We start from the raw sequence: 11,075 nt of genomic DNA, 5'->3' as shown, positions 1-11,075 counted from the left end.
AAAAAAACTAAAAATTAACTAAAATGTCTTTCAATATTTATCGCTCAAGTTTTTAAGTTTTAGCTAGCTTAATTTCAACTAACTTTTCTTTTCTGGTGCAATAATTTCATGTAACTTTTAAACTTCATATGCCAAACATGTCCTTAGGGTATACCAACAAAAGATATAATAATAGTTCCATATTTTTATTAGAGAAAGATTATGGTACAGATTTTTTTAGTAACTGCAATTTTTGTCCTTGACATGTTTTATGAAAAAAGTTCCAAATGTTCATTGCAATGAATGGGAACGTAGAGATGAAGTTGCTACAGAACAAAGTAATTATTGCCTACGCTGGAAAACGGTATGTGTACGTTGAAAGAAATTTAGGCCAATGTCATTAGTACTAGCATAATCAGGTTTCCACTTGCTGATATCAACTGTAGTATAATTAGGTTTATACCACTTGCTGCTGTCTAATTAAGACTCAACTCTAAAGTCTGGTGCACTTTAATGCATGGCATGTGAATGTTGAAATGACATCAGCAGCTCCTCCCTGAACCACACCATATAAAGTCCATGCTTCACGAAGAGGGAACTTTCGGGGGGTTCTCTAAAGTACATATAGAATCCCCACTGTCTCATAAAAAAAAATATTATTTCCTTTTTTCTTCTTTGAATATCTCCTCTATTGTGGCCACATGCTTTTGAGCTGAAATAGCAAACACCAATTGGTTATTAGCCTCTTAACTTGTTGCATTTGGATTGTCATATTCTTTTCCCCTTCGTTAGGAACTATGGTTACTAAAGTTCATGCAGGGGTGGAAATGGCAATGGCTGGTCATGAGAGTGGAAGTACTGGGAATTGGAGGAAAAAAGTGGTTTTTATAGGTGACCAACTGAGGAGGTTTCCTAGTTTGGCTTGGAAAAATGTTTGGAAGATGGGGCGTGATGATCCAAGAAGGGTCATCCATGCATTCAAAGTAGGTTTCTCTCTCACTCTTGTGTCTTTGCTCTATCTCTTGGACCCAAGCTTCCAAGGGATAGGAGAGAATGTTATGTGGGCTGTTATGACTGTCGTCGTTGTCTTTGAGTTTACCGCAGGTCAGTTTGTCTCAAAATTCAAAGTTTCTAGTTTTTTTTTTTTTGGTATAGAGATTATTTTTTCTAGATAACTTTGTTCGAGCCGAATATAATTATTATGAATGACAAAAATTTTTCTATAAATATTTAGTGCAGCTCCATGGTTAGCACTAAAAACAATTGATTAACTTCGTGCTATTTGTTCCGTGTGCTAAATGATATCCAATTTTTTAATAGAAGAGTTGTAGACTTATAAGAGCTTTTTTATATGTTAAAAAAGGAAATACTTTTCTAAATTAAAAAGCTAGTTACTTATAAATCAGAAACTAATCTAGATTGAGCATGGTAATACATGGGGTGCAGTCATCTTTGTCCCTCGTTCCTGTAATTGAAAAATTGTGATTAAAAATGAGCTATGTTAATTACAGAAACACCTAGTATCATGGCCTCAATTTCTAACATTCTTTTGGTCGCAGGGGCAACTTTATGCAAAGGGCTGAACAGAGGATTGGGGACAGTGATTGCAGGAGCACTGGCATTTTCTGTTAAATATGTTGCGAATGGATTTGACAATGGATCTGACCGCGTATTTCATGCTCTTTTCATTGGAACCACCGTTTGTATAATAGGTACAAGTTTAATTTTAGGTTGAAATATGTTTGTGATGCCTCATATATGCCAACTTTTGCTTTTGATTCTTAATAAAAGTCAATATACCTCAGGGATCACAGACACATTTAAATCTAAATTTTATATCTAAGTCTCATGAGTCATTACTCAAAGAGTCAATTTTTTTCACTATTTCCTAACTAGTCTTAAAATATGTGTTGTCATTTTGTTCTGGCAGGTGCTGCAACCAGTTATATGAGGTTCTTCCCCTACATAAAAAAGAATTATGATTATGGGGTCCTTATATTTCTCTTGACCTTCAACTTGATAACTGTTTCGAGTTACCGGACCGAAAATCTCTTCAAGATGATATACCAGCGCTTCTACACCATAGCCATAGGCTGTGCCATATGCCTTCTGATGAGTCTATTGGTATTTCCAAATTGGTCAGGGGAAGCTCTCCATAATTCAACAGCTTTCAAGCTTGAAGGCCTAGCTAAATCTATAGAAGGTATACAAAATCATAACATACATAAAGCATCAATATTTTACAAGTTATTTATTTCCTTTTATTACAACTTAAAAATCCATGAGCAAATTACTGCAACACTTCTTGAGATTTCGTGTAATTACACGTAATCTCACCCTTTTTAATTTTCCAATACTAAATCCTTTTTAAGTTTAAAAACATTACACTAAAACATTTTTATATGTTTAAAAATATTATACTGATATTTTCTAAAACCTAACACTAATGTCTCCCCCAAGGGAGATTGGGGGACAAAAATAATAGTTAAAAAAATAAGAATACTTATGTAATTATAGGAAATCTTATGGAGTGTTGCTATAATTTGCTCAAATCCATGTTTTTTTTCAAAGGCAAATATCAAACTTCTTGGGTTATATACTATAACTTAACATCAGTCTAATCAACGAAAATTTTGCAGCTTGTGTCAACGAATACTTTAACGGAGAAATGGAAGCCTCTAATGATAAAATATCATCTGAGGATATATACAAAGGTTACAAGGCTGTTTTGGATTCAAAAACCACTGATGAAACACTGGTAAGCCACCCATTTGTTTTTGGTTCATTTTAGGACATCCCTAGCATAATTAAGCTATTAAAAGCTGTACTTTCAAGAGAAATTCTGCACACCTTATACACACAAATTGTGTGCGCTGAGCCAGAAGAGTTTTAATGTAGTGGTATAATAAAAGTGAACAACTTTAGCCTTTTTAATATTGATTGAGTCATCTGAGTGACAATGTAATTATTTTTTAATACTATTGGTACTATATTGATTCATTCTAACTACGTTTTATTAAATATCCGTATAAATCTTTTTGTGTCACAAATATATCACATTGCAAAAGATAATATATCAGTCTCCTGATCTTCTAATGGTTTTGTTTTGATTTGTGTAGGCATTACATGCAAGTTGGGAGCCAAGACATTCATGTCACAAATTTCCATGGCAGCAGTATGTAAAAGTTGGAACTGTTCTTCGTCAATTTGGGTATACGGTGGTAGCCCTACATGGCTGTTTGAAAACAGAAATTCAGGTAACTTATGTTTGACCATTCATTTATGTGAAGGTGCAACTCATCACAACTTTACCATTCAGATAGCACATTGCACATCTCGCTAATCCTAAATAACAATGACACTACTTTTATACATGTGACAACTACTAATGACACTTCTAAACAGTAATACAAAGTCACCGACACAAAATAGTTTGTTATTATTACTAGTAAACCAAGGGTACTCAAAAGAAATGCAAGAAAATGGACCAGTATTAGTTACTTTTGTTAGAAAGTCTCACGTTGTCTATCTCAACTCTCAGAGTGACAACTTATATATTAAACAACTTCACTTTTGTCAATTGGATTTAAGATGAAATCAACAACTTTATATCACCCCTTTACAAATTTTACTAAGATAGGATGAATAATTCAATTTTTCCTTAATACATTATGATATGTGCAAGATTTTTCTCCTAAATTTGGTATTTTCTCTCAGACACCGCCATCTGTTCGAGTCTTGTTCAAGAACCCTTGCACAAGGCTTGCATCAGAAGTATCAAAAGTGCTAATAGAACTTGCCAACAGCATAAGGAACCATCGTCGTTGCTATCAAGAAATCCTCTCAAACGGTCTTCAAGAAGCCCTGCAAGACCTCAACACCGCCATAAAGTCTCAGCCTCGACTCTTCGTAGGCACCTCAAGTGACAGCCAAGACTCCGACATGTTGGCCATAGCTGCAGCCCACGCAGCGGGGCTAACAAACCAAGGAAATGGCTCACTATCAAGTGCTAAAATTGACTCTCCAACCTTGCAAGAGTGCAAAGCACAATGCATTGAACAACAACAACAACCAAAGGAAGTAGCAGAAAGAAAGGTGTTGAGACACCAACTGAGTATAATCGCGATCACTAGCCTCGAGTTCTCGGAAGCCTTGCCTTTTGCTGCATTTGCATCTTTGCTTGTGGAGACAGTGGCAAAATTAGACCTTGTTATAGAAGAAGTTGAAGAATTGGGGAGATTAGCACGCTTCAAAGAGTACAGACTCGATGATAAGATTATTGTCACTTGTGAGACACCACGAGTTGATATATTAGAAGACCATATACCTACTCGTGGAGCAGAATAAAATATATATAGGAGGAGCCTAGGAAATGCATTCTTTCTTTCTTGTGTTGGAATATGTTTCATCTTTAATTCTTGGTTTAATTATTCATTTAGTCCCTATAATTTTCAAATTTATCATTTTTAATCTATATAGTTAATAAGTGAATTTTTTAGTCCCCAAAGTTTATATTTTAATTCTCAAAAGGTCTCTGCAGTTAAAGTTCTTTAACTAACGGAGTTAAAAAAATTTAATGGCATAGACCTTTTAGAAATTAAAATGTAAACTTCAGAGATTAAAAAATCTACTTATTAACTATAGAGACTAAAAGAGATAAGTTTGCAAATTATAGAGACTAAATGAGTAATTAAACCTTAATCTTTATTCTTTATGCGGAAGTTAAAAAAAGTCACAGGTCTATAACCTAGGACAATTTACCAAAAGTCTTAGGATCTATAACGTGTTTGATTATTAATGATTGGATAAAATACCTAATCTATAGTTGGTTCCTAATCTAAGTGTTTTACAATAATTGTTATAAGATTTTTGCGGTTATTCATCACGAACATGATCAATGACACTATGGTTCTTTCTCCACCGAAAAGGCTCTGTATTCCTCAATGAGATCTTCGTGACTCTTCAAATGGGGAGAAAAGAAATCATGTGTGACTACTCGATATATTAGAGACCATAACCTTCTTTTAGCGTGTAAACCTAATAGGGTTTTCATCATTCTCTAATGAACCAACACTGACATCTACTGATTTAAACTCATATCATCTTATTTAGTAATCCAACAGACACACTTAATTTGATCACATAAAATAAAACTCACTAATGAAAAATAGTTAATATAATTATCTTACAATATTAAATCACATTAATTATTGGAAGAGAAAATTTCAACATCTTGGATATGGATTATTTTGATGATATATATACACAAATGTTTTGATTATGTTTTAATGTCAAAAAAAGAATTTGCTGAATGTCATGATGGTATAGATATATTTAATGATATAAAAGGCATAGCATAGCATAGATACATCAGACAGTGCATCATGGTAATTTTTTTTTCTTTTTGACTTTCCATAATATCTTCTCATTTACTTGATAAGACTCAAAGAGCAACTTTAGTGCCAGATCTTGAGCAAGAATTTTGAGCTCAAGATCTGGTCTTGTGTGGATCTTGCAATAAAGGTGTAGTAGAGATCTTCAGGATAGAGAATGAGTTCTTATACAAGAACCCTGAAGATCTCTACACAAGCTTTAAAAAAACAAAAAATTACTTAAAAAAACCAATAGACCAAGTGCAACCCGCGGGAAGAAGAAAAAAATGGAAGATCGAAAAAAAAACCAATAGAAGAGGAAGAACGAAAAAAAACCAACATACCTGGAGGCCACAGAGTGGAGGGAGGTCGGCGAGGGGTGGAAGGAAGAAGAAGAAGGGGAGAAGGAGGGGGAGGGGCCGAAGGAGAAGGAAGAAGGGGGAGGGGATGAAGAAAAAAAGAAAAAGAGGCAAAAGAGAGGGAGGAGAAAAAATTGAAAAAAAAAAAAAGAAATGAGAAAGTGGACGTTGGGGAAGGAGAAAGGCACAGTGAAAGTGGTCACTGTTACTGTGTACACAATAACATTCGAAAAATTGGACGAAGGAAGTGTGAATGGTCGGAAACAAGTGTTTAGCATAGTGAAAGTGGTCACTGTGTACACAGTGACCGTTACTATGTACACAATAACATTCAAAAAAAATTAGATGAAGGAAGCGTGAGTGGTCGGAAATAAGCGTTTAGCACACTACAACGGTCTGAAAAAAAAAATATGTACAGTATAAATTGATTCAAATAGTAACAATTTGTACACCCAATTGTCATTCTCATTTTTCATTTGTAAACCTTTATTTTCCAAATTCAAGCTCAGTTAATTTTTTTCCCAAATGGATCCAAATTAATTTGATTGACAAAGGTATATAAAATTTTTACAAAATTACAACATGTCTCCTTCGACCCAAGATTTACAAAATCATCCTCCTTTTTCCCCCTCCTTTTTTACCACCACTACCACCAAATTATTTTATGTCAAACACTCAAACCCCTTCTACTATTAATTCTCAAAGTTTGTAAATATCTCCTTCAATACCAGCAAACAATCTTACGATGGTTTCAAATGATGAAGTTGGTTTGCAATTTCCACAATTTTCTACCCAAATTGGGCTAGACGAGATCGCCATTAAGGAAATATGAATGTCTTCGACAAAAAGGAAGCTTCGACTCACCTTTGCAGTTAAAGAAGATACACACCTTATTAGTTCATGACTCAACATCTCAATCGATCCAATTGTTGTGTTGGTCAAGGAAAAGAACCGTTTTCATTGAGAGTCATGAAAAATTACAACAAATTTTGAGGTAAACTCCATGAAAGACTAGTTAATCAATTGTAATCACGATGACAAAAAATTAATCTGGGCATTCAAAAATTCAAGGATCGTTACAAGCAAGTGGTATCATTGAAGAAAAGTGGTTCCACTAATAACGATGTCATGCTTAATGCATATGACATTTGGAAGGAAGACAAAGGAATCAATTTTGGATTGAAACATGTTTGGCAACTTTTGAAAGATCAACCGAAATGGTTAGAACAGTTTACTGAAAATTGCTCTAAAAGGATGAATATTTTTGCATCTAGGGCATATTCTTCATCATCTAATCTAGAAAACACTAGTCGAAGATGCTGAAGTTGACACATCGTTTCTAATTGTTCGTCCAATGGGGCAAAAGGAAGCCAAAAGGAAGAGCAAGGGGAAGGGAGTGGGAACATCTATCAATCCTGTGGACCTGAAGGGTGTGGAGGAAGCAATGAGGGAAAAAAATTTCTCAATGCCAAACTAGCAGCATTAAGGGAGAAAGAATTGGAAAAGGAGTATTACGCCATTCTAATGAATGACATATCAACAATGTCTGAAACTCAACTCAAAGACCATCAAGCCTTTTGTAAAATAATTTGTATTTTTAGAAATCATGTTTGACTTGTTTTTTTAACCATATTTTAATCTGTTAAATTTTTTTAATTTGTAAAACTAGCCATTATAAAAGTAGTCGTTACAAAATTAGCCGTTATAAAACTAGCCGTTTTGAAACTAACCATTGTACAATTTGCTATTTAATTATTGAATTCTCATTCTTTGTTGTACATTTCCTTCAAACAATATTCTTCTTTCACTTGTTTGTGCAATCAATCGTTCATACAATGGTTCGAAATAATGACTTCGACAAAGTTTGGAAACAAATTGTTTACGAAACACTTGATGGCGATAGTGATGAACAAATCATGAGATACTTACATGCAATGCAACAACAAGGAGACAACAACAGTCAACACAGAAGGCCTGTAAGAGTCATTAATCGCAATCGTGAAGATGGACATCTACGATTGATGAATGACTATTTATCAGAAAATTCGATATACACCGAGACTCAATTCCGATGTAGGTTCTGAATGCAGCGACAATTGTTCATTCAAATTGTCAACGCTCTTAGTAATCCCGATGAGTATTTCCAAATGAGATCTGATGCTGTTGGTAAAACAGGTCTCTCGCCATTGTAGAAGTGCACTACAGTTATTCATATACTTGCATACGGATCACCTGTTGATTGTGTTGATGAGTACATTAGAATTGACGAATGCACTGCAACTCAATGCTTACAAAAATTTGTAAGGGGTGTCAATGAGATATTTGGACAAGAGTACTTGAGAAGACCCAACAACAATGACATCAATTGCCTACTGCAAATTGGAGATGTCATTGGGAGTGGAAAAATTGTCTAATTGCATAGCAGGACCAATATCGTAGAGGTGATCATCGTAAACCCGCAATAATACTTGAAGTCGTCGCTTCACAAGACTTGTGGATTTGACATGCATTTTTTGGAGTTGCAAGTTCAAACAATGACATTAATGTGTTAAACCAATCGCCTATGTTTGATGACGATTTGCAAGGTCGGGATTCTCCGGTACAATTTACATTTAATGGAACTCCATATAATATAGGACATTATCTTGCAGATAGTATTTATCCAGATTGGACCACATTTATAAAGACCATACCAATGTCACAAGGTCCCAAAAGAAAATTATTTGAAAAATGTCAAGAAGCAATGAGAAAGGATGTGGAACGAGCATTTGGTGTGCTCAAATCTCGATTCGCAATTATATGTAATCCATCGCGTGCCTGAAACATAGATACAATGAAGGATATAATGTTAGCATGCATTATATTGCATAACATGATTGTTGAAGACGAATGATATACGTTCAATGGTAATGTCGATGTTGATTATGATCACGTAGAAAATGATATTTCAAATGTTGAAGTATCTCGTGATACTTCTCCTGTCTTTGCTACATACTTACAAACAAGACATGTTATGCATAAAAGAGGAAATCCATCAACAACTTCAAGCAGACTTGATGAAACATATTTAAAAACGTTATAGTCACAACAATAATGAAATTTATTTTTTCTTTGACATTAATGTTTTTCAAAATTTTTTATTATCTAATTTATGTATTTTTCATTTCTTTATCATTTAGTCATAAATAAAAATTAAATTTATGCTCATTTTCCTATTTCTTAATATTTATAATTTTTTTTTTCAATGTTTCATTAAAATTAATTACTTAATTAATTATATATAATTAAATAAAATATTTAAAAGGGGAGTCCATGTGAGACCTATAAAAATTGTTTAAGATCTCATAATGAAATCTATCACTAAAGAAAAAATATGATAAATCTTAAGAGATCTTCAATTCTAAGTGACGTTGTAAGATCCACTAAAAAATGATCTAAGATCTCAATTTAAAATTTACCATTGAAGTTACTCTAATAGGATGCAATAAAGTGGACTAGTGGAGTTTCCTCTCAAGCGTACTCTTCTTTTACGTGTAAAAAATATTAAGATTAAATTTGAGCCTTAAAAAATGCAGACAAAGTTTGACTATATAGCATTACTTTGTTAAAACATAAATTTGGTGTTCTCACGAGTCACTGACGCAGCTCCCTTTTTTCTTTTTCTCATTTTACTATTCTCAATTTCTCATTTCCCTTTCCACGGATAAAAGGAAAATGCAAAACGGAATTTAGAAAGTTGAGAGAGGAATTGATTTAACATATAAAAAAAATGTGAGGTGTCATCTTAAGATAGCATAGTACATCATCAACATGTGCTTGGTACACTAACATGCGTTATAGTTTTGTTGGAAGGAGCTTTTAGTAATCCTGTTTGAGGCATCATGGATCATTTATTATGGAAACCTTTTTCATTGAGAATTTGACCTGTAGTTTGTCACATTATAAAGAATTAACCTAGTGCATGTTTGAACTTTTTTGCCAACTTGTTGTCTGCATGAATTCTGAGATAAATCAATCGATCCACCTCAAATTAAACGTAAAAGGAAGGATCTAAATGTTTTGTCAACGTCAGTTTGCATCGACAAACAGCTACACAGACATACTACTATTCTGTTAGACTCAATCCCCTTTAGTTGTTAGAAAAAGTTTGAATTCCTTAAATATTTTATCTCAATATATATATAAGGAATGCGATTGAGAGGGGCTATACTTTAACACATGACATTAAAGTCTTACCTAGTAAAGAAGAAGATATTATCGGAAACAAAAAAACAAATAAACCGTGTTACTGCTGACTGTAAATGATCTATGCTATGCCTCGACATATACTTGTATCATCATGACATTCAAGAGATATTGTTACTTTAAAACATAATCAAAATATAGGTATACCATAAAAAAAATAGATAAATGATAACCATAATATTCTTGAGACATTAGTTAAAAAATTAAAAAGATAAATTTTTTATTAAAATATACAAAATTGTATGTTCATAACTTTTTTTTTATGCTCTTTAATTTTAGGAATGTTATAATAAATATTTTTTTTAGCTAGTTTCTTAACCAATGTCCTAAAAATGAGCAAGATCCAAGTCATATCCATGAAAGAATGCATTTAATAGGCTCTTCCTCTTGGATTTAATCCATGAGTAGGTATTTGGTCCTCTGGCACGTCAACTCATGGTGTCTCACGACTAACAATAATCTTATCATGGCTTATCATGGGTTCTGTACTCTTTGAAGCATCATGCTAATCTTCCTAGTTCTTTAACTTCCTCTATAACAAAGTTCAGTTTTACAACTGTCTCCACTAGCAAAGATGCAAAGGCAGCTAGCTCCATGTCCTTTTGTCTGATTTAGATATTAATTTTAGGATTCATTTTATGAGTTGGGTCTTTCCCACAATGAATCCAAGGCAGTTGGAAGGGAACTATCACTTAGCCCAATCTAATCTACTTAAACAAGCGTTGCTATTGACACCTCCAATTTTATTAAGATTCATCCCAAAATGTTTTTCATTTGATTGTATTTTTCCTAATCAAGCTTCATGTTCCAGCTTATAATAGATTTTCATTACCATATTCTGGAACTACTTTTACTTTAATACTGGATTTACTTGATCCAAGTTAAAAGACTATAACTTCTAAACAGCAAATTTTGTGTATATAGAATTACCGGAAGTGAATGAACAAATTTTGACAGGATGGTGGTCTTTATATTAAATTATTGGAGGTCTACCCATTCCAACTTCCTCTGCAGTAGGAGAGAAATAATGCAGAAAGACCTTTTACATAATAATCGGAAAAATTTTAGCATTAGCTCATAGGTTTGATTTTTAAGTATTATCTAGTAGTCTTTAATGAGA

General features: G+C 33.4%; 1 protein-coding gene across 1 annotated transcript; it reads left to right on the top strand.

The window, feature by feature from the left end:
• Nucleotides 1-582: 582 nt before the first annotated feature.
• ALMT27 (aluminum-activated malate transporter family protein) lies at nt 583-4,812 on the top strand. Its single transcript, XM_003550897.4, has 6 exons — nt 583-1,083; nt 1,539-1,691; nt 1,910-2,182; nt 2,619-2,737; nt 3,099-3,236; nt 3,697-4,812. The coding sequence occupies exons 1-6, from the start codon at nt 777-779 to the stop codon at nt 4,324-4,326; spliced, it is 1,620 nt and encodes a 539-aa protein (XP_003550945.1). The 5' UTR covers nt 583-776; the 3' UTR covers nt 4,327-4,812.
• The last annotated feature ends 6,263 nt before the right edge of the window (nt 4,813-11,075 follow it).

The sequence above is a fragment of the Glycine max genome, chromosome 17 (assembly GCF_000004515.6).
Source record: "Glycine max cultivar Williams 82 chromosome 17, Glycine_max_v4.0, whole genome shotgun sequence".
NCBI lineage: Eukaryota > Viridiplantae > Streptophyta > Magnoliopsida > Fabales > Fabaceae > Glycine > Glycine max.
Note: the sequence above shows the minus strand (reverse complement) of the source record. Positions and strands in the feature narration are given on the sequence as shown.